This window comes from Apis mellifera, linkage group LG10 (assembly GCF_003254395.2).
Source record: "Apis mellifera strain DH4 linkage group LG10, Amel_HAv3.1, whole genome shotgun sequence".
NCBI classification, from domain to species: domain Eukaryota; kingdom Metazoa; phylum Arthropoda; class Insecta; order Hymenoptera; family Apidae; genus Apis; species Apis mellifera.
In genome coordinates, this window is record NC_037647.1 from 9,792,392 (window position 1) to 9,814,917 (window position 22,526).

Consider the following 22,526-nt stretch of genomic DNA (forward strand, 5'->3'; position numbering starts at 1 on the left):
ATAACTTGCTGGAACAAAACTACGGAAAAAGATGTCGACTGTAAGAACGGATACGTGTCGAATGTGCAATCATGGAGTTCAATCCTACAAAATACCGGTGGGAGATGGCGATAAAAAGGAGACATATACATTTGTCAAGAGTCCAAGAGCAATTTTACACATTCAAAAGAAATATAGGAATCCGCCCACGTAAGTTTTCATTATATATATATATAAAAATTAGTATTAAAATCATTAGTTGAAAAATCACGAAAAAGCGTCAAGATAAATAAATTCTTTTTCCATTATTTTATTATTAAACAGATATTTTTTTCAATTTCATTTGCCTTCTCATTTTTTTTCGATCTTTCGATCTACAATCTTCATCGTTCACGTATCAACTCGTGAAATCTTTATGCCGTTACAAACTTCGTGCCACACGATTGCCTATACTCACCGTTATTATACCCGACCGTTACGTTTTGTCAATCAATTTTAAACATCGGCCCACGCTTTCGCAACGAGTGAGAAACTTTTAACGATTTATAAATAATGCAAAAGAAAGAACCTCGGCAAACCAACTTTTACCGATTCAAAGATATATGGAATTTTTGCAGCAGGCTAAATAATATTTCCATCACGACAGGGAAAAAACGCAGGGACGTTTCGTGTTTACGGATTTTTCTTCGGATAAGAAAAAGAAAGAAACGTCACGATTTCTCTTTCTGGCAAGCATTTTGACGGTGTCGTAAAACAGAGTCGCAAATGGAGCGACGACAATCGATCCCTGAGCGGCGGAAGAAGCTTTAAATTCTGAACTGGTGAACGGGGCATCTGAAAGCTTTCGAACCGGACGCGATGACGAAGCGAGGCGAGGAGCGGGGCGAGGACGGTTCACCTTGAACAGGCTCGGCCGAGAAGGTCGGGCGGCGAGGTTGAGGGCAAATTCTGTTGCAAAAGAGCACACCGACGTGCGGTGCACAAGCATCGCGCGTGGTCATAGTTACCACCGATTTCGTGCCCCTTTAACATGACTTAGGCATGCGCAAAGTTCACGGTGGTCAGCGTTATTGAGTGGCCGCCGAGTAAAAATATATGTGTAGCACGTCTGCGGCATATGTCGGTCGATTCTAAGGACATTGTCCAGTCTGTGAACTCGCTCGCGCTCGTTTCGAGCCTCTTAGTGACACCGCGGCCGCCGTCCAAAGCCTACGATCCAACATATTTCTAAGAGATCGGTTGAAATCGACGAATCAGAGAAAATGCGTAGTAAAATTTACGAGGTACGTTGAGAATCGTGGAAAGGAAAGGAAAAAAGGAACGATCACGATGCCTGCCGGGATTTCAGCGTTGGCGCCAACCGCGAACGGGGACCCGTTCGTCCTCGAGGTGAAGAGTTCGTACGCGATTCTTCGAAAGGATGGAACGAGTCCGCCCGTTCTTCGCGATCGTCCAGAGAGAAGCAATCCAACGTTGGAGCATCGAAGGCGTATCAGCAGATCGAACGAGCATTTGTCCCAATCGAGGCTTCAGTCGAATCAGACGAATCCGTTGAGAAGGGAGTCGAGGAGTAGGAGCGAGGACGATTGCCGATCGATCGTCGATCAGAAAATACCCGCCATCAAGCCGAGCATCACGCTGTCCACGGAGGACTTCAACGAGGTTCTGAACGCGAAACTGAGGAAACTTCAGGAGCAGGAGAGGGAGAGGGAGGAGGAGCGGAGGAGGGGGGCGAGGAGAAGCCAGGGGCCCCGCAAGAAACCGTTCATCACGACCGTGAGGACGGGCGAGTTTCTAATGCCGCCCCCGGAAGTGGCGGCCCTTCTCGGCATACCTTCGTCAACTGAAGCCGAGGAAAGTGAAAATTGCCCCCTCCGCTCCAAATTTAAATCGCTCGCCTCGTTGGCCAGGAAACCGGAAGTTCGTCACAGCAGCCACATAGCCAGGTGCCCGACCGCCCTCAAGGCCACTGTCGATTTCACCCTAGGAATGATGAACGCCACGACCATGGCCGCCTCCACGACCTTGGACGATCGAGCCAAGATCGCGAGGAGGAACGACGCTGCGTAAGTTTGCCAACAGTTTTTGGGAAACTTGTCCGAAATCCAATACAATATAAAATGAAGAGGATTTTTTGAAAAAGAAAACGATCTTTCCATGGCAAATACACGGAAGAATGACTGATTATTGATTGTACATAAGTTCATAGATAATTAATCGACGCTTGCTCGAGATTTTTTCAACTTGTATACTCGATAAAAATATATATATACATAAAATATACGTTTCTTTGCAGCGACCAACGAATCCCTTTCGGCAATATTATGTTCGATCGTCGCGTTGTTCGTGGAAGTACTTTCGCCGCTACCCCCGTACTTGTAAGTTGTTGCAAAATTAAATTAAATTGTTTAGAATTACGGAGGGAGCACAAAGGGAGGAATAATCGTTGGTGTCTCAGATCGATGGGGAACGGTCGATAGCTGCCAGGCAGGCGGAGGCTAGAAGGAGAAATTTGGCTAGGAAACGGGCTCAGGCATTGGCCACGAAAAGTTTGGTGGCTAGAGTCGGCTCGCCGCCCCCCGTTCCTGGCCGAAAACACGAGCCCGTGCAAACGGAAGTATACCTCGAGGAGGTGGGTATACTTCAATATTTTCTTTCTTTCTTTCTTTTAAGCAAGAATAATTACGTTACAGCTGTTCGAGAAACCGGACGAGGTCGAGATTGGTACGCAAACGGATTATTTCTTGGACAGACTGCCGACGCCGAGATATTGCCCGCAAAAAACTGGAGAAGATGTCTCCACTCAAATAGAGCCCGGTGACGTAAGCTCTGTTTCGCAAATTTCTCTCCATTTCGTCCAGAGAGAATTCCAGTTATTTTTTCTTCCTTTTTTATTTTCCCTCCAGCTGTTCGACTTCGACTTCGAGGTGCAGCCAATACTCGAGGTGTTGGTTGGTAAAACGATAGAGCAGGCGTTGATGGAGGTTCTCGAGGAGGAAGAAATAGCCGCTCTGAAGGAGCAGCAAAGAAAGTTCTTGGAATTGCGGGCCATGGAGAAGGCGGAGACGCGAAGATTGGAGGAGCAGGAGAGAAGGCTAAGGGAAGAAAAGGTTAGGGACGAAAGTTTGGAAAGTCTTTTTTTTTTCTAAATGTATTAAAAAAAAAAAATTATACTTCGACAGGATCAACGATTGAAACAATACGAAGACTCGATGATCGCTCAAAGGGAAACGGAAGAACGGATTGCAGCGGCCACCCTGTTAACAGGATATATAGCCGAACTTCTTCCAGCTGTTCTAGAAGGATTGAAAATGTCCGGTTTCCTATTGGACGAGATCAAGGCTGGTTCGTGAACACGCAAGAACACTGCTACTTTTTGTGAATTAGTTAATCTGAAAGGTTTATTAATTTTTCGTTACTTATCGCCCTTTTAGATAATATCCAAAAGAAATCGTTATAAACCGTCTTCCTTTTGTACACATACATATCTCGTTTTTTCAATTTTAATCGAATTAAAAATTCATTCAGCCAAGAGAGACCGATATATATATATATATTCGTTTTTTTCCCAGATGTCGAAGACGGTTTCATGCCATGGTTGATGAGAGAGGTTAAGAAAGAGATTGGGCACATGGTTGAGAGCAGGGAGGTTCTTATGGGTAAATATCCTTAATCCTTTTAACTTAAATTATGGACGCGCAATCGTGACAATACATCTTACATACAATACATCTTTGCGACGTTTCGAGATTTATGGAACTCTGGTTATCCATAACAATGAAGTATCTTAATCGTTCCTTCGCTTAAAATTGAATGGAAGAAGAAAGGGTTATTCACGAATAAGCCGAACGAACAAACATCGTAAATTTAATATTTCGCGAACCGTTATAATATTATCCTTCACGAATTTTTTTATCCTAATTTTCAGAGATCATCCGGGAAATTTTGGAGAATCGCGCGGAAACATACAAGAAGCTTGGCGAGGAGTACGACGCCTCTAGGAAAAAACCGATGATCGACACTCTGGAAGACGGAGGGATCGATCCAAATTTCATTAATTACGAGCCGCTTGTCATCGAGGGCCAGGACGTTTAAACGCCAGCCAAAATTATTCGATACTTGTACGTTGAGAATTGAAAAAAAAAAGAAGAGGAGAGATTTCGTGGGCAAATCGTCGCCTCGTCAACATGAATTTTTTTTTTCTTTTTTTTTTCGTTTCTCTTTTCTCGTTTATCGAAGCTTTTCGATTGCTCGTTGATCTTCGAAAAGCAGAAACGAGCATATCATAGTTAGCTTTCGGATTTAGGGACACCTTCACCAGCACCCGACCAATCCCTATTCCAGTGGCTTCTACATTAAGCAGTGTACACAGCTGCGAAACAAATCCATCTCCTTCGGTTGCGCCCCGTGACAGGTCACCACCGCCGCGTTTTCGATCCCCATAGCAAACATCAACCACCACCACCACCGCACCAAAAATTCATTAAAAATTAATCAAATTCGTTTTCTAAGATTAAATTATTCGTTTTAATCTCTTCGTTATTATTTATATCATCGTTGTTCAGGTTCATCGAAGAAGAAGAAGAAAAAGAAGAGGAAGAAGAAGAAGAAGAAGAAAGAAGATTGATCGAAAAATACGATTGAAAATTTGAGCAAGCAGCCAAGAGAAATTTAAGAGAGAGACGTGAAAGATTTGTAATAATTAATAATTGATAATTTCACAAAAAAAAAACAATTCAAATTGATGCAAATAAACGAAACGTTTAATATCTATGTACATATGTCTTTTTATATCTCTTTCCCTTATTTTTTATAATTTAACTTTTACAATCTTTTTTCTTATTTGGGGGAACAAAGTATTTGTGATGCTATATATATATATTTTTTTTTTTATCTTTTATACAGCTGTAGAGACAAATATTAAGTCGAAAATACGTCGAAGGTCACTAAAATGATTGGATGTAATTTTATTTCTCCTCATATATATATATTGTATGAACAATCTTTAATATTTGCAAAAACATTTAACAATGTTCATTCAAATGTAAAAAGATTTAGGGGAAAAAAGAATTATAAAAGTTACAATATCTGTAAAGGTAATTATGCAAATATTCTTCTTCTTCTACAATAAACTAATAGATGGTAAAAATAAAAGAGGAGAAATGAATGAATGAATGAATGAATGAACGAATGAATGAATGAAGTTATTATGAATATACTTCTAGCAAAAATAAGTCAAAGTCTGTCAATGATGACTGGCGCCACTAAGCACCTGTACCCCTACAATGCCATAACTTTCCAAAATTTACAATTGTATCCTTGCTTACCTGCTTTTCGAGAGAAAAGATGGAAAATGAAAAGGATTAAAATTTGTCACGAGAATAACTCATACGTCATAAGAGAAGAATCCTCTTCGAAAAGGAGAATTGATAAATTTAAATACGAAAAAGAAGAGAGAGAGAAAAAAAAAGATCGAACATTCAAATGTTCGAAACGAGGAGATAAGATTGGTCGGTACACCGCGAGAGTAAAAAAAAAACCTGTCGGGCTCAATCAGGATTAGATCGATAATAATAGGATGAGGTTTCACGGTGAATTGGGATCGGCACAGTTTTAAAAAGCCACCCACCCTCTTAAACCGCGCACCCCTTTCCGAACCATGAACGACAAGGTGAGGAGGGGGCCATATTGTATTGGATTAAATTAAGCGGAGTGGAGGGAGGGGAGGGGAAGAGGTATCGTGTAGATCGCTGCGCATTATATGCACAAAACTTGTGTGCCAAGTGAATCGTGTTTTTTAGGGAGATTCGAGAAGGGAGTAGCGCGGTGGGCCCCTACGATCATAGGGGATTCTGCGTTATTCCACCATGTGACCCGTGCCACCTGCATTTTTATGCAATTTTCCTCCTCGAGCGGAGAACACACCTTCGCTCGCCTCGAATATATCCGCACGTTCCTCGCGAATTAATTCTTTGCTTGATTCGAACGTTAAACGATGATGATCGTTTACAAGCCACGTGTATTAAATTTCTCGTTCGAAATTTGATTTAAACGAAGCAAAGAATCATTTTAGAAAAATATAATTTGAGGTTAGAGACTAAATATTAATAAATTGAACAACTTTGCGGACAACTTATTTGGCTACGATCGGACGAATCGACTTTTAAAATCGAGTAAACAATACCTAATGGCGTATAATGGTTAAACAGGAGGGTATGAAGTATCCTGTGTAATTGTGTTACGGGATATTTGACCGGCACGTGTCGCGTTACAAAAATACTCGGTATAGAGAAAGAGAGAAAGAGAGAGTGTGAGGAAGAGAGACACGGGCAATATGTCGACGACACGTGACCGAGTCACGTGACTCTTTCAAGATATCGAAACGGATACCTTCGACACCTTGCTACGCGTTTATACACACGTTGTGTATAACAACTAAATAATTGAAATCAATATTTCGATTCCTCCTCGAAATATTGATAATACGATGTACAGTATCTCGAATGAGGAAGATTGCTATTAGAACTTTCGTACTTTCGACACTTGCAGAACCGAGACGAATCACCTTTATGGCCACCTCCCCGCAAAGCCAACCATAACTCAGCCTTCGCCCCTCCCGCAACTATCGAGCGTGGTTAGGTTATAGAATCTCGTAAAAGGGCGGCGAACAATAAGATTTGTTACGTGTCTCTCTACGTGTCCGGAAGGGGTGCGCACGGTGTTCCGCGTTAGATCTAAAAACGAACGGGAGGTTTTAATATGGATCTCCCCATTGAAATTTATGCGTAAACACTCGATACTGATTGAATGACACGTGGAAGCGTTTTTCCAAGTTAAAGATTGGGACAAACGTTTATTTATTTATTCTTTTTCTGTAGAGAAAAAAAACGTGGAAAGAATCAATCGATAACGAATTCTAAGGAGAAGAAGAAGGAGAAGAAGAAAATTCTATTCTCCTTCTCGAAGAATCTATCGAAGAATTATCGGTTTATATCGGAAACAAGATGTTATTCGACAAGCAAAGATTGGAAAGGGAACGGTATGGGCGCACAAGCCGAGCAGGGTGTTCCTTGCAGGCTTATTTTGAGCATCGGACAGGGGTGCGGGCGATAATACGTAGATGATAATCGCGATATTAATATCGCATTGGGAAGCGCGCACATGCGTGCAAGGGCCCATTGGTCACGGAGGAACACTTGCTGGCTGCCTGCCTCGCGGTTCTTTCAATGCACCCTGATTTTAGAAAGAGACAACGAGAGGGTGGGACTTCCCCCTCTCCCCCAAATCGAAGCGCAAAGGAAAACTGAAATTTATCCAAGAGACGATTGTTTTCTACAATTTATTTTTCACGTTATTTTTTTTTATACCTTTCCTTCTTTCTCCTTTAAATAGAAATATATTTAAGAGTGACAAGCTTGATTATAAACTTGATAATTGACAATATAGGGAGAAATAAAGGAAATATATTATATTTATACTCGAAAAAACTTGCAATTTTATATAGATAGTAAAGAAGAGATAGCAAAGAAATGATAGAACACTTGTGCTTGAGGAATCAAGAGTGGGCTTGGTGCAAGGATTGATGCATATATCCTTATGAAATTTATCCAAGAGATGAAACAAGAAATGATTTATTTTTCACGTTATTTTTTTTTATATCTTTCAAAATAGAAATATATTTAAAAGTGGCAAGCTTGATTATAAACTTGGTGATTGACAATATAGGGAGAGGTAAAGGAAATATATTATATTTATAAATATAAATAAATAAATATAATATATAATATATAATTATATATATAATAATATATATAATAATATATAATTTATAAATATAAATAAAATATAAATAATAAATATATTATATTTATATGAAGAACTCAAAAAAATTTGGTGCAATTTTGGAAAGATAGATATAGATATAGTATAGTATAGTATAGATATAGTAAAGGAGAGATAGCAAAGAAATGATAGGGCACTTGTGCTTGAGAAATCAAGAGTGGGCTTGGTACAAGGAGTGATGCATATATTCTTGTGAAATTTATCCAAGAGATGAAGCAAGAAACAATTTATTTTTCACATTATTTTTTTTTATATTTTTCTCTCTTTCAAAATAGAAATATATTTAAGAGTGGCAAGTTTGATTATAAATTTGGTTATTGACAATATAGGGAGAGGTAAAGGAAATATATTATATTTATATGTAGAAAAAACTTGCTACAATTTTGATAAAGATATAATAAAGAAGAGATAGCAAAGAAATATGGAACCACACTGCTCGAGGAACCAGGAATGGGCTTGGTGCATATATTTTTATGAAATTTATCCAAGAAATGAAGCAAGAGACGATTGTTCTTTAAAATTTAAAAGAAATATATCACGTAAGAGTAGCAAACTCTCGATGAAACTAATAAACTTGGAGATTAACAAGATGAATAATATATTATATTTATGTATAGAACTCGAAAAAACACTTGCTGAAATTTTGGTGTAGATAAGGATAAAGGAGAGATAGGAAAGAAATGATAGAACACTCGTGCTCGAGTTTCGAGGGACCAGGAGTGGGCTTGGTACAAGGGGTGGTGCAGCTTGTGAACACTCGTGTCATTCCCTGGTCCGGCACCATCCACCCTAGATGAATCACTTCACCCACAGAGAAGATCCACGAAGAAGAAACGTCTCGTGCCATCTTTCTCCATCTTTTCCAATCTTATTTAAAATTATCTTATTACAGTTTTCAATTTTTTAAAATTTCCTAAAACCGTTAAAACCGTTAAAAATATATATACATATATACATGAGAAGTAATGAGAATAAAATGGGAACTTTCCTACCAACTTTCTCCCCCAGAGTTTGTTTTCAAAATGCATGTTAATGCTTAATCTTCAAAAATCCATTGATGAGAAATGAGAAAAGCTTAAGCCCTATCTCGAAACTTCATCGCTAGCGTCATCAACTTTTTGGTCCCTTTGCTTGAAATTGAATCGCCGTAACGATGCCGAGAGTCCTTCAAACAGAATTAGATAAAGATCCAACGCAATTGGAAAAGCGATATCGGTATTAGAAATTAGCACTAGACATACCTGTAGCAGATGTACTAGCTACGCAATTTGCCAACAGCCAATACCAGGGATTAACCCTGAGGCTCGTTAAGGAATCTTCAGGTTTTAAAATTCCAAGAACCGCGCGGTATCGTGGCATCGCGTGTCACGTGTATTACCTGCGTGCACGAGAAACAAAAAGGAAGAAAAATTAGAAAACGATCGCTTTCGATTCACCCATCTTGGACGATGAGTTATCCTCGTTTCCATCATCCAGGATAAGATGGAAATCGGTGATTGGTCGGGATTGGGTGGGGAGGGAGGGAGGGAATGAAGATCGAAGGAACGATTAACGCAAATCCGAGCGGTATCGTTCCGATCGTGATCCACGCACGCGTGCGAGAAGAATGAGCCACTTAATTTCCTAATCAACCGTTGATTCAGATGCACCTTTCGTCAGCGTGGATCCCCCTCCCCCTATCATCGAGAACCGCGTTGGTTTGCAGCTGAGCCAAACAATGTCCTTTCACATGAGGCTTTTATAGCCCCATCAAACACCCAGTCACGGCCGGACTCCTGGTGGACGGCTATGAGCGACCTGCGCGCATCACGTGGTTCGCTCGTCGTTCTCCGTTAAATCACGATCAGGAAAGAAGAGATGTCAAAAGACGCTGAAAAGAAAGAAAGGAATTGTTTTAAAAAAGAAGAAGAACAAGAGGAAGAAAAATCCATATTGGAAAATTGAAATGTTCATATTCACAACGGATTATAAAATAGAAAGGGATACAGTCTTAGAGATAAAAGCTGATAAGATAGAAGGAAAAATCCTTGAAAACAATCTTTAGAAAAATTATCCTATGCTATACAAGTGCATGGGAATAGATACACCTTATGACAGATATTCACGTGGCACGTTGCGATATAATCAGGGTTCATAAATTATAAAGGGTATAAAGGCATTGTATCTGCGCGTATATGTACAACATTACCCAAAAGTATGAATGGGCAAGAGAGAATCCGAAAGGCGCCAGTAATTATTTTCCGTAACCGAAAGACGGCTAATACCATTGAACGACAAATATGACATTTACTATTCAATCCCTAAACGATACTTGCCACGGTCACGCTTCCCCGACTTCTTCCTTGTACCTGTAGCAACAAGTTCAATTAGTAGCACCTTCGGCACTTTGGCTATCCGTTATACCGAGTCGAGATCGAGACTATGGGTAAATTATATGGGCAAAGGTAATAAAGTAATTCACCGTGTGCAACGTTCCGGAACGATGATTTTTAACTAAAGGCACTGCCCGCCATACCTAAATTACCACTCCATCTATACAAATTATGAAAATGAAGGTATTAATTTCTGGAAACACATATTCTGGAAACACGAATTTTCTACATTTTTCGCTGTTTTGTTTGAACTTCTTTTGAATTTATTTAAATTTGTTTAAATTTATTTAACGAAAATAATAATTAACAATGTTTAAACAATTTTAGAAGATTAATTTTGATACAAAAATATCAAATAAACGAACATATTAATTTTATTGGTAAATGGAGATATGCTAAATGGTTAAAATTAAGTTAAAAAAGTTAAAATTTATAAAAAAATTAAATGTTTTTTATTATACAAAAATTATTAACGTACAAATTTTAATTTTATTTAAATTATAAAAATTAAGCTGTTTAAAAAATAGAATAAGTAAAATCTTGTATATTTTATTGTTTTATTTAAATTTCTTTCGAATTTGTTTAAATTTATTTAATGTAAATAATTATTCATTAATATTAATTAATAATATTAGAGAATTAATTAATTTTGATTTAAAAATATATAATAATTATATATTCTTATTAAATAAAAAATGTACAAATAAAAATTTGTTAAAAATTAAATTTTTAATTAATTATAATTATAATTAATAATTAATATTAACAAAAATTAACATAAAATTTTCAATCATAAGTTTAAATTTTAAAATATTAATCATAATAATTATTAAACAATAATTGTTTGTTATTTATATATTATAAGTAACTTTTTCTATAAAAAAATAACCTAAATAAATAAAAAAAACTACAATATATTAATGATATAAAATTATTAAAATTATATATTATTTATCTATTTTATTTATATATTTCTTTTTTTTAATATTAAAAAATTTATTCAAATTTTATAAAATTTATAACATAATTATAATAATAATTATCATTTGTTTTCAATCGTTTTTTTCAAAAATTAATTTATTAATTAAATTAAATTTCAGTTTAATTTGTACATTTTATTACAATCCTCTTTCATATCTGAAAATTTCATGTAAAAAAAATAAATGTTTAATTAAGAAATCTTGTCTTCATTTAAAAAAATATATATATACATATAAAAATATATATATATTTTTATATATATTATTCTCTTAAAAAAAAAATTTGTATTTACAGGAATATATTGATAATAATATAAATATTATTTTTTATTAATATATTTATATTATTTTATTAATATATATTTATTAACATATTATATTTATATTATTATATTATAAATTAACTAATTACAAAAATCTTAAATAATCATTTTGCACATAAAATAATAATAATATTTTTTGAAAAATATTTAAATGATATGATATATATTTAAAAAAAAATGAAAAAAGAATTATCTTTATTCAAGTAATTTTATAGAATTTTATATTACAAATGCACAAAGAAAATTATACACAAATAATTAAGAAAAAAATTTTTTAATTTCAAATTGTTAAACTCAACATCATTTTCTTTTTTTTTTTTTCAGTTGCAAATATATTCCATTGTAAAATCACTCTACTATTAATTTTATTCCAATTTATCTCATCTTTTTCCCTTTACTATCAACAATATTGTATTAAAAATTTAAAAACACTCGATCCAGCAAAATATTAATAAATCCATAAATTTTGTTAAAAGTTAACAAATAATTTCAAGTTTTTTCCAAAAATTTTGTGCGATTTCTTTGGAAAATGAAATATCCTTGAAAAAGTCATCCCTTCCAAAAATTCTTCTAACTGTAGTTAACCTTAACCACACCCCTAATGATTGGTAACGCGTCATGATTCGCGAACGGCGAGCAAGGGGGCCGTTTTACCCTTGTCTCTTTAAATACAATTACGCATACACTGGCTAGAAAGAGTGGAATGTATCGATGGAGGGGAGCATCCCCCTAACCCCCTGGTCAATTTGGGGCACGAGTATCCCGAATATATTTAAGCCACGCGCGGGATACAGATTCAATTTAGTTGACACTTTGACATCGCGTTCTTCTCATCCAAAGTTATCTTACGTGTTTCAATTATTTTCATTATCGACAGTTTTCCTCTTTCGCAAGTGGATCCCGATTATTCTCGACATTTTTCAAAAGTTTCAAGTTTAAAGAACGATTCGATAATTTTTTCGAGCAAAGATACAAATAACAAAGAGAAATTGTTATTTGTAAAAATTGAAAAATTGGTTTTGAAGAAAGTGCAGAGTAAATTTGCACGGTTAAATTTTTAAAAGAAAATTAATTTAAATTTAAAAAAAAAAATTAAAATAAAAATGGAATCGAGCAGTGCTATTATGTATCCGATTATTAGCGAAAACGCTTTACTGATGAATATCGAGGCGTTCGAAAAGACATCCTTGTCCCAAGCATGCTTGGACAGGCCTATAGTCAGAGCTGCTGGATTGCTTAGAAGGGAATCATCAACGGAGATCGTCGATTTAAACAAGTTAGCCCAGAAGAGTACGTCTGTAATTCAATACGTAAGTATAAAAAAAAAAAGAAAGAAAAAATATATATATATTTTTAATTATCTAAGTTATTAAAAAGAATTTTTAATTGATCGTTGAAGGTTGAAGTAATCGATGCCGAGGGCCGTTTGTATTGCGTGGATGGTCTCGTGAGTGCCTCTTGCTGGTTAAAAATCGTTAAATTCGCAAACGACTGTCAAAGTTGCAATGTTCTTTTAATGATCAATGGCAACGGTGTAGTGTTGAAAACGATAAGAAATGTAACTCCTGGTGAACCTTTGCTTATGTGGTTTACAGAGAATATTTTAGCGATGCTCAACATCCCTTTCTTGACCCCCTCCAACATCCAAGGTAAACATTTAAATGGTAAAAACGATTTCTTGCTTCACAATTTATATTTTTAATAAAATAAAACACGTGTACATATATATATATATATATATTATTTCAGGACAGAATCGTTACATCTGTCACATATGCAACAAGCTGTTCGAATATCCCAATCCTTTGAAAATTCACCTGGCCCTAAAGTGCAATCGACTGGATACTAATCACCTATGGTCTATTCTGACGAAAGAGTATACCTTATCGCCCAGGCCAAGCTTGGCTCTCAGCTTGTTTCCTCAGTCGACTTTCAGATTCAAGCTAACAAGATCACCAGAACCCTCGTCCACCAGAATATCGCCAATCTTGGTAGAGACTATGGATAATAATGTTATTCCTGCTAGTAACAATTCGTCAGAATCATCGCAACAACCGTCCCCCACATCCTCGAACCAGTTTTCCCCAAATTCCATGCAAGTTTCCCCGAGCTCGTCGATTCGAATCTCTCCCACGGACAATGATGTACTGCCTTACCGTCAATCTGCCTTCAAACCGTACAAGAGTCAAAACAAAATGTTCGCGAATGTGTGCCCCTTAACGAGAACAGATAATGTCTTAACGTCGTACAACGTTCAAACGAGCACAGCAGCGTCGATCAGCGCCGATGTTCACGCAGCTCAAATGGAAACGATAGTTAGCAATCTTGGGAAATCGAAGCAAGGTCATCTTTGTATTTATTGTGGAAAAGTTTACTCGAGAAAATACGGCCTAAAAATTCACATTAGGTGAGTGTTTTTCGTCTTATTTAATCGATATCGAAATTATAATAATTAATAACAAAATGTAGATATTTCTCGAAAAATTAATTTGTAAAAAGTATCAAAAAAAAAAAAGGATAATAAATTTTACATGTTTTTTCGTTTCGTTACAGAACCCATACCGGTTATAAACCATTAAAGTGCAAATATTGTTTGCGACCTTTTGGAGATCCTAGCAATTTGAATAAACATGTTCGATTGCACGCAGACGGTGAGACACCTTACAGATGTGACTTATGCGGAAAAGTTTTAGTTAGGCGAAGAGATCTTGAGAGGCATCTAAAATCGAGGCATCAAGAAAATCAGGATCAAAGTTCGGATACCTCGTCCGATGGAATTGACGTTTAACAGACGCGTGAAATATTATATTGTGAGACAGTAACTATTACTTCGTTTAGTTTACATCGGCGAACAAAACTGTCTTCGATATTAAACACAATTAATTCGTATTAGTAAACAAAGTCATCAAATTGAATCTTGTAAATCTTATAAATTTTCATTGAGACATGTTTATACAATAAGCGCTTTTGTGATCAAAATGTCAATTATTTTTATAAAATGTTTGAAATATGACTGTAAATATTTAATTAGAATAAGAAAAATTAGTGAGAAAAGATATTAATATTTAAAGATATTTAAACAAACATCGTTAAATGTTTTTAATAGAAAAATTTTCGTTCATTCCATAGACGATTTATAGATATAAATTCTTTATGATGTATATGTACAAATATATATATATATATATATATATATATATATATATATTACAATAGAAAGAACGAAAATGTTGTATATTATTAGTTAACTTTATTAGTTATGAATTTTGTAATCATTTTTTATAATGGATAAAAATTATACATACTACATGAAAATTCTAGTAAAAATATACATTTTTTAATATTAAAGCATTATTAAACATTAAACATATTTTTAATATTGAAACTATTGTTAATTTAATGTAATTAAAATATTAAAATAAAATTGTTATTTTATATTTGCTGATAATACTTATTGAATATCCATTATCTTCTAATATTATAATTTTATTAAAAAATAAATTGTTAAATTTTTAATTTGATCTTACTTTATTTCAATAATTAATAAATTAAATAATTAAATTTAATTAATTAATTATATATATATATAAATCAATTTTAATAATTCAAATTAAATCAAATTGATATAATGCATATATGTCAATATATATATGTTTAAAAATATTCAAATATTTATCTGATCACATAGTGAAAAATTTTTTATGCATAAATTAAAAAATTATTAATATGAAATGATAAATATAGAAATATAAGTAAATATAGAAATATGTTATATAAGTAAGTTATATACATTTTATTTAAATGTATAAGTTTTGTTAATTTTTTTTAAATTTAATTTCATCCTTAGATTACAAATAGAAATTCTTTTATATAAATCAATTTGATTAAATTTTTAAAAAAATTCAAATTCGAATAAATCTTACTTAAATAAAATCGATTTAAAACAAGAGGGCATTACTGAAGTATTTCTATAGTAACGCCATCGTTTGAGCATAATAGTAAACTTTGTCGTTTGTACTGTCCTATACATTTGATTTGGTCTGGCTGCTTGCAGTAAGTGATCAGCTTCTACTTATATCTGTAATAATTGCTATAACATAAATATCGTGAATATATTAACGGTGAGTTTATTGAACGTATAGTTAATAATAAAACCAAAATATGTTTAACTATTTTTTCATATACCTTGTCTCTTTAACGCGTTCAAATTTAAAAGATGGGCGACACATGTAGATCGAATTATGATGTAACCAGCTTTAGTAATCATTTATTGTAATATAAAAAATCAAAATTCGTATGATTTTGCAAATAACTTTTTGTTACAGCATATTAAGATGGCTACGATTGCACGTAATCTTCGCCCTTATTTAAAATACATTCGTAATCAAAGAAGAACTTATGCTGATAAACCAGTTAGCGATGAAATGAAATTTACTTTTGCTGGAGCTAATCAAGTAATAAATATATTATTTGTATTATTATATTATTGGATATTATAAATTCATAATTAACTATTATAGGTGTTTTATGATGAATCTGTAATTAAACAAGTAGATGTACCATCATTCTCTGGTTCTTTTGGTATTTTACCAAAACATGTTCCTACTTTAGCTGTATTAAAACCTGGTGTAGTCACAGTATATGAAGAAGATGGATCAGTCAAAAAAATTTTTGTTTCTTCGGGTACAGTTACTATAAATGAAAACAATAGTGTACAGGTATGTATTTAGTACAATTCTATTATAACAATAACAATGTAAATATAACAAATTATTAAATATTTTTTTATTTTTTATTAAAATATTATAAAAAAAAATATTGAATAGATTTTAGCAGAAGAAGCTCATCCTGTAGAAAATCTTGATAGTTCAGCAATTAGAGAACTTCTTAGTAAAGCTCAACAAGAACTTTCATCTGCAACAACTGAAGAAGATAAAGCTGCAGCAACAATTGCAATTGAAGTTTCAGAAGCTCTAGTGCAAGCTGTACAATAAACATTAATCAAGCATCGAGTATGTGTTAAAATATTATTCGTATGTAATTATTAAATTTTTTAGGATATATACCATGTCATATGTAAAAAATATAGTAATAATTAAAACAATTACTAAGTTATATATATATACATGTATGTATATATGTAACTGACCTCATCACACAAAATAATATGTAATGAAAAAAAATAACAATATATAACTTTTAATATAATTTATTAATTATTAACAAAATTTTTTTAATTAAAGCAATTTTTTTATATAAAATATAATTAGATATATTTTTATGTTTAACAAATACCTTTAACAACTTTAAAAGTGAAAATTTAAAAACTGTTAATATAATTTTTAAATAATTCAAAATTCATATCTGATATAAAATAATATACTTTGGTTTTAAATATCATAATATTATATTTACAAATATTTTTCATACTTTTTAAAATTCAAAACAATTGCTAAACAATAAATATTTTATTTTTTTTAACAATTAATATTTTTAGTACATCATACACGCGCACAATCACAAATAATTGATAAATTTTTTCTAATTTTCATATAAATTTATAAACATTGTTGAATTACAATGTAATATAAATTCAAATATCTTATAACTATTATTATGTATAAGAATGTTATATACATAGTATTTGTACATTAAAAATGTCATACTCATATACTTAATATATGAATATCAAATTTGGCATTAGTTATCTTAAAATGGTATCTTGCTAATATGATACAATAATACAATCCTTTTTTTTTTTTTCTTCTTTTTTTCTATAAATAATTTAACAGTGATGTACATTTAAAAATTTTATAAGTAAAAAATCTACAAATATAATATTCACACACATGAAAATATATAACATTTAAAAATCGTATCTATAACAAAGTCTTGAAATATAGTACAGGTATGTACAGTCCTATACTCTCAATTGTCCTAGACAAAATTTTAAAAAATTGACATTTATAAGAAAATGTGCATTTTAAAGCTAAGCAAATCATTTTATACATTATGATAAATAACAAATTCTTATTCAATATTTATATAAAAATTTGTTTCTTTTAACATGACTAGTTACACAATAAAGTATTTGTTTCATTGGTTTTTTGTTAATTGACACTTCATTAATGGAGGTAACAATTCTTCTCTACAACATGTTACACTGTTAGTACTTTTACAACAATTACGACTAAATACTTTTTGCAATTGTTGTAATGTTTTTAAACAAATCACAACACAACAAGACCCACAACCACCGGGCTCATTGTCACAAGAACATTCTCTTTGTAAACAAGACACGAAATCATCTACCATTTTTGATGACACATGCTTTTTATTATTTTCAGGAATTGTATTATTTGAGCAATTTTGACAATTTTGTTGATGATCACATTTACAATCAATGCATTTGCATATATCTGCTTCAGCTGTAATTTCTTGGAGAATATTTCTATTCTTTTTTACTTTTATATTATCTTCGTTTTGTTTCTCATTATTGCTTTCCTGATAACGTCTAACTTCGATACACGTATTAATATTTTCTACATCTACTAAATTTATATTATCTACTTGTTGTAATGGCTGCAATTGATTTTCAATCTGTAATGGATATGGTTCTGGTTCAACTAAATCAACTAGCGAGTGAACAGCTGTTGGAAATGCATTTAATTCTGACCAAGACTGTCTTCTTAATGCAGATGGAGTTGCCATTGCCATAACATCTATCCAAGGAGAAGGTATTTCTTCTTCAGATGCTATAGCTAATTCAATAGCTTCCGACTGCGTAGTTGTAATAACATTAGAATTTAATACATGTTCAACTTCATTAAGAGATCCAGTTTGTAAACTATCATTAATAAATGGTAAATTTTCTATCTCTCTATCAAAAAGTTGAGTCTCATTGGAGGAACTAACTATATTTGATACATGACTAGTAACAGAATTTGTATCATACAAAGTGGCGTTATTATTTTCAACAATCGTGTTTACATTTGCTCCATTATTGTAAGCTTTTTTGACAATGGTATTATCGTTGTTATATTGTTGTACATTATTTGTGAAATCAGGTTCTTCTGAAATGTGAGCAATAGTGGTCTGTAAACCATTTTGTATAATTTTTTGCTCTAAATTTATTGAATTAGATTTATTCTTATTATTTTTACTATCTTGAACTTCTGTTGAAGAATTAGAAATATATTGTTGATTTTGATCTCGTAAATTCGAATCATTTACTTCATTAAATATTTTAAATTTATCATAACTTTCATTATTATTAAAATTATCAATTGTATGTTCGGTAAAATTATTTAAAATAATATTTTCTGTTGTAAGAAGAGTGACATTTGCAGATTTATTTAAATTTTCAGTATTTTTATTAGTAATGTTGTAATCAAGTTCTTTATTTATTCTGTTTTGACTTAAAATATGTATTATTTCATTTGTAGAAGTTGATTCATCATTTGGATTTTCTATAGATAAATAAGTAATACTTTCCTTAGTTTGTGTATTGCTAGAAGATAATGGTATAATGGCATAACATGGCACATTTGTATTCCTTGACGTTATTTTATCAACGTCGATTTCTGTTTTCAATATCTCACTATTTCTTTGGTTTCTGTAATCATCTTGGTTGCCTTTATGTTTCTGTATATATAATATAAAATATATTACGTATAAAATAATACAAGCATTTAAAAAAATATAATAAATCCAAAATTTTTTATATACCATTTCATCATTATTATTTGTTCTCTTATGAGTTTTCAAATGACTTTTTAGACTATGAGGTGTAGTAAAAGATCGTTTGCAATTTCCAATAGTACATACGTAAGGTCGTTCTCCAGTATGAGTTCTCTTGTGCGTTTTCAAATGATGCGACGCTGTAAAGGCTTTACCACATCCTTTTTCTCGACATCTAAAAAAACAATATACTTTTTTATATCCATTATATATTATACATAATTCATTTTATAACATAAAAAGAAATATAAAAATTGGATAATACATTTTAAAATATATTTAAAGTTTTAGTTTCAATGTTAATATTATACACCAAGAATTCAAGAATGATTATGTTTATTTTTTTATTGTTAAATTTATGTATATACATATATTCTTTATATTTATGTATATTTTCTATCTATTTAAAATATACATATATTATTATTACATATGTTTTAAAAATAAGGAAAATAAAATACCAAAGCATAATTAAGCACAAAGCTGTGAATAAAAGTCAATTAAAAAAATATCAAAAAAACATACTTGTAAGGTCTTTCTTGAGTATGAGTACGAATATGTTTCTTGAGATCACTTAAAGTAGTGAAGAATTTAACACATCCAGTTTCTTCACAATTAAAGGTGTTACCACTGTGTAGTCTTTGGTGAGCTCTCAGTCTGTAAAGAGTATTGAATGCTTTTTCACAGCCTTTGTGATTGCATTCAAATGGTTTCACTTTTGTATGTACTCTAATATGAATCTTAAGGCTGTACGATGTAAGAAATGCCTTGCCACAACTTGGTTCTGCACATTTAAATCGATACTCGCCTGAAAGTTTTGAGAATTCCCTCCACATAAAAAGTTTGCTGGACTACCTATTGCTTGCAGTATCTGAAAGCCATGCAGGTCGAAGCGTTCCCTTTATACCAGCATTGATAATTTTATAACAAATAAAAGTGTACATAAAAAATTTATAAGGCATCAGCAGACTTTATATGTTCTTATGTATTAATAACAAGAAATATAACACCAATTAATAATTTTTCTTAAGCTTACCTTATTTTCCTTAGCAAGCACAAAGAGAGAAAAAGAAATTAATATGATACATTACATTATAATATGACATGCAAAGCACATATCTTTACTTCATCATACAAATAAAATACTAATAATTTTTAAAATTTATAAGATATTAATATTAATATTTTTTAAATTATTATAAATAATTTGTGTAATGTAAAAATAAAATTGTTAGTATGCTATTTATTTTTAATTATAATTAAAGTACTTTACATATTAGTAACATAAAAGCATTCAATATTTTTTATTAATATAAAATTAATAAAATTAACATTCTATGATAAATAGAATTTATGAAAAATTTATATTTATCCTTTTTAAATTAAGATATATATAAAATCTTTTTTTACCTTTATGCGTTTTCATGTGAGTACGTAGATTTCCAACTGTACTATAAGTTCTATTACAACCCTCATATTCACAAGTATATCGACCAATATGTTTTTGATTTATATCCAAAACAGTACTTTCAATTATATTATTTGCATATGCAGATTTGTTTGAAATATCATCTTGATCAGAATGAATTCGCATATAAATTTCATGAGGACTAATTGAATGATGTATTGACCTGTAATAATATATGATATATATATATATATATTATATAAATAATAATAATAATAATAATAATAATAATAATAATAATAATAATAATAATAATAATAATATATATTATATATATTATTATATTTATTATAAAATATCAAGATGGACAAGTTATTGAAATGTTTTATTATCTTATATTAATATAATTATTGAAAATAAAAACATAATAAAAAGATATTTTGAATTAAAATTAAAAAAAAAAAAAAGATCACATATATCAAAAATATAGAATTAAATTTAAATTAAATAATATATTTGATAATGTAAATAAGATATTAGTATTTAATAATCGTATATATGTGAAAAATTTAATATTGGAAATTAAAAGTCTAACTTCAAAATGTTATATCCTTATAAGGTGTCATACAATTTTTTGTTATTACAAATAGACAGGTTATGAATAATTTATATTTTATTTATTGATTTTTCACTTTTCATATATATTTAAATCATAAGAAATTTATATCATGTTTAATAAAAGAAAATAAAAAATTTATGTGATCTTACTCAATGGAATTATCATTAGATAGTTTTTCATCGATAGGAGCATCATCATCAGAATATTTTTCATAATCAAATACAGTATTTTGTTCATACACTTTTCCAAAACTGGTTATATCTAAACTATCATCTAAACAATCTTGAAGATCATGTGTCACAAGGATATCAAAATTTTCTTCAATATCATCGGCATTCCCGATTTCTTGAAATTTTTCACCTTCCCACGTCGCCATACTTTTTTAAGCTGTACAAACAAATCATGAAATAAGGTTAAAATAGATGCGTCACTAGAAATACTATATTAATTTTTCGATGTTATTTAATCGGTATATCACAGACAAGATATAGAATAGATCTAACATTCAATATATTTTTTTGTTTTCATGCCTCTTTCAGAACTCCCTTATCATTTCAGTATCATTCTCAACATTACCGATTCAGTTGAGAAGAAGATTACAACGTTAATAATGGTTGGAACTGAAACTAAATGTCGATATTATAAATAAAAAATAGATCATTAATTGGATATTTTAAAAATGCTTTAAAAATTAAAAAAATTCAATAAATAAATATTTAATAATTTAATTTTGAATAAAATATTTTAAAATTCATTCTTGTTTTTTTTGTTGATTTGTTATTAGTATAGCAGAATATACAAGGAGATATTCGAAGTTACAGATAAGGAAAGCAATATTGTGCGAAAAGGATAAAAAATTACTTTACAAATGTCATATAGAAAATTAATTAATAAAAACATTATTTATGTTTTCTAATCAAAATTTTTACATTTTTAAATTTAAATTTTTTTTAACTTATATTTTGAAACTAAAGCTTTAGATGAATTTCTCATATTAATTTTAATATAAGATTTTTTTTTAATTAATTTTTATTAATGATTATTAAATCAACATCAATGATATATTTTCTATTCATTTTTCATTATTATAGAATTTATTTCTAAATATGATAAAATTTATTATATGCATTTAAAATGTTAATTTTTTATCTTTTTTACGCATAAATTTTATTTTGTAATTTTGTGACTCAAATGAATAAACTGATTAAATATTTTTGCATTATGGAATTTTGCGATATATTCTATAATAATTATAAATAAATA

The 22,526-nt window shown here is 31.1% G+C and overlaps 4 protein-coding genes across 9 annotated transcripts; 3 read left to right on the top strand and 1 right to left on the bottom strand.

Moving 5' to 3' along the window:
* The first annotated feature begins 1,077 nt into the window (after window positions 1–1,077).
* LOC410202 (radial spoke head protein 3 homolog) lies at window positions 1,078–4,756 on the top strand. 2 transcript variants are annotated; one of them, XM_393685.6, is made up of 9 exons: window positions 1,080–2,045; window positions 2,276–2,357; window positions 2,438–2,611; window positions 2,673–2,801; window positions 2,886–3,089; window positions 3,162–3,324; window positions 3,552–3,638; window positions 3,908–4,100; window positions 4,545–4,756. In XM_393685.6, exons 1-8 carry the CDS (start codon window positions 1,309–1,311, stop codon window positions 4,072–4,074), a joined length of 1,743 nt encoding a protein of 580 aa, XP_393685.3. In that variant the 5' UTR covers window positions 1,080–1,308; the 3' UTR covers window positions 4,075–4,100; window positions 4,545–4,756. The 2 variants fall into 2 exon arrangements, with proteins under 2 accessions (XP_016770137.2, XP_393685.3); XM_016914648.2 differs by lacking the exons at window positions 3,908–4,100; window positions 4,545–4,756 and having other exon boundaries at window positions 1,078–2,045; window positions 3,162–3,378.
* Window positions 4,757–12,538: 7,782 nt separating this feature from the next.
* On the top strand, window positions 12,539–14,570 carry LOC102656356 (zinc finger protein SNAI2). Its single transcript, XM_016914238.2, has 4 exons — window positions 12,539–12,806; window positions 12,896–13,145; window positions 13,246–13,903; window positions 14,050–14,570. Exons 1-4 carry the CDS (start codon window positions 12,600–12,602, stop codon window positions 14,282–14,284), a joined length of 1,350 nt encoding a protein of 449 aa, XP_016769727.2. The 5' UTR covers window positions 12,539–12,599; the 3' UTR covers window positions 14,285–14,570.
* Window positions 14,571–15,449: 879 nt separating this feature from the next.
* Window positions 15,450–16,619, top strand: LOC552682 (ATP synthase, H+ transporting, mitochondrial F1 complex, delta subunit). 2 transcript variants are annotated; one of them, XM_003250744.4, is made up of 4 exons: window positions 15,450–15,549; window positions 15,822–15,950; window positions 16,017–16,214; window positions 16,323–16,619. In XM_003250744.4, exons 2-4 carry the CDS (start codon window positions 15,831–15,833, stop codon window positions 16,488–16,490), a joined length of 486 nt encoding a protein of 161 aa, XP_003250792.1. In that variant the 5' UTR covers window positions 15,450–15,549; window positions 15,822–15,830; the 3' UTR covers window positions 16,491–16,619. The 2 variants fall into 2 exon arrangements, with proteins under 2 accessions (XP_003250792.1, XP_625060.1); XM_625057.6 differs by having other exon boundaries at window positions 15,459–15,617.
* An 832-nt stretch (window positions 16,620–17,451) lies between these two features.
* Window positions 17,452–21,870, bottom strand: LOC100577672 (probable serine/threonine-protein kinase DDB_G0283337). Of its 4 annotated transcripts, XM_016914574.2 has the most exons (6): window positions 21,767–21,870; window positions 21,413–21,650; window positions 20,647–20,867; window positions 19,762–20,044; window positions 19,225–19,411; window positions 17,452–19,140 (listed from the first exon to the last, which is right to left on the bottom strand). In XM_016914574.2, the coding sequence occupies exons 2-6, from the start codon at window positions 21,637–21,639 to the stop codon at window positions 17,593–17,595; spliced, it is 2,466 nt and encodes an 821-aa protein (XP_016770063.1). In that variant the 5' UTR covers window positions 21,640–21,650; window positions 21,767–21,870; the 3' UTR covers window positions 17,452–17,592. The 4 variants fall into 4 exon arrangements, with proteins under 4 accessions (XP_016770063.1, XP_016770064.1, XP_006566114.1 ...); XM_016914575.2 differs by lacking the exon at window positions 21,767–21,870 and having other exon boundaries at window positions 19,762–20,107; window positions 21,413–21,667; XM_006566051.3 differs by lacking the exons at window positions 21,413–21,650; window positions 21,767–21,870 and adding an exon at window positions 20,273–20,281 and having other exon boundaries at window positions 19,762–20,107; window positions 20,647–20,773.
* Window positions 21,871–22,526: the final 656 nt, after the last annotated feature.

What these genes read in the sequence shown, in the direction of transcription:
- LOC410202 (XM_393685.6), top strand. Translation starts at nt 1,309, where the DNA reads ATGCCTGCCGGGATTTCAGCGTTGGCGCCAACCGCGAACGGGGACCCG. An exon ending in GCGAGGAGGAACGACGCTGC is followed by an intron (nt 2,046 to 2,275) that starts GTAAGTTTGCCA and finishes GTTTCTTTGCAG; the next exon opens with CGACCAACGAATCCCTTTCG. An exon ending in GAGCAGGGAGGTTCTTATGG is followed by an intron (nt 3,639 to 3,907) that starts GTAAATATCCTT and finishes CCTAATTTTCAG; the next exon opens with AGATCATCCGGGAAATTTTG.
- LOC102656356 (XM_016914238.2), top strand. Translation starts at nt 12,600, where the DNA reads ATGGAATCGAGCAGTGCTATTATGTATCCGATTATTAGCGAAAACGCT. An exon ending in GACCCCCTCCAACATCCAAG is followed by an intron (nt 13,146 to 13,245) that starts GTAAACATTTAA and finishes ATATTATTTCAG; the next exon opens with GACAGAATCGTTACATCTGT. An exon ending in GGCCTAAAAATTCACATTAG is followed by an intron (nt 13,904 to 14,049) that starts GTGAGTGTTTTT and finishes GTTTCGTTACAG; the next exon opens with AACCCATACCGGTTATAAAC.
- LOC552682 (XM_003250744.4), top strand. Translation starts at nt 15,831, where the DNA reads ATGGCTACGATTGCACGTAATCTTCGCCCTTATTTAAAATACATTCGT. An exon ending in CTTTTGCTGGAGCTAATCAA is followed by an intron (nt 15,951 to 16,016) that starts GTAATAAATATA and finishes TAACTATTATAG; the next exon opens with GTGTTTTATGATGAATCTGT. An exon ending in ATGAAAACAATAGTGTACAG is followed by an intron (nt 16,215 to 16,322) that starts GTATGTATTTAG and finishes AATATTGAATAG; the next exon opens with ATTTTAGCAGAAGAAGCTCA.
- LOC100577672 (XM_016914574.2), bottom strand. Translation starts at nt 21,639, where the DNA reads ATGGCGACGTGGGAAGGTGAAAAATTTCAAGAAATCGGGAATGCCGAT. An exon ending in ACTCAAGAAAGACCTTACAA is followed by an intron (nt 19,412 to 19,761) that starts GTATGTTTTTTT and finishes TTGTTTTTTTAG; the next exon opens with ATGTCGAGAAAAAGGATGTG. An exon ending in CAAATAATAATGATGAAATG is followed by an intron (nt 19,141 to 19,224) that starts GTATATAAAAAA and finishes TTATATATACAG; the next exon opens with AAACATAAAGGCAACCAAGA.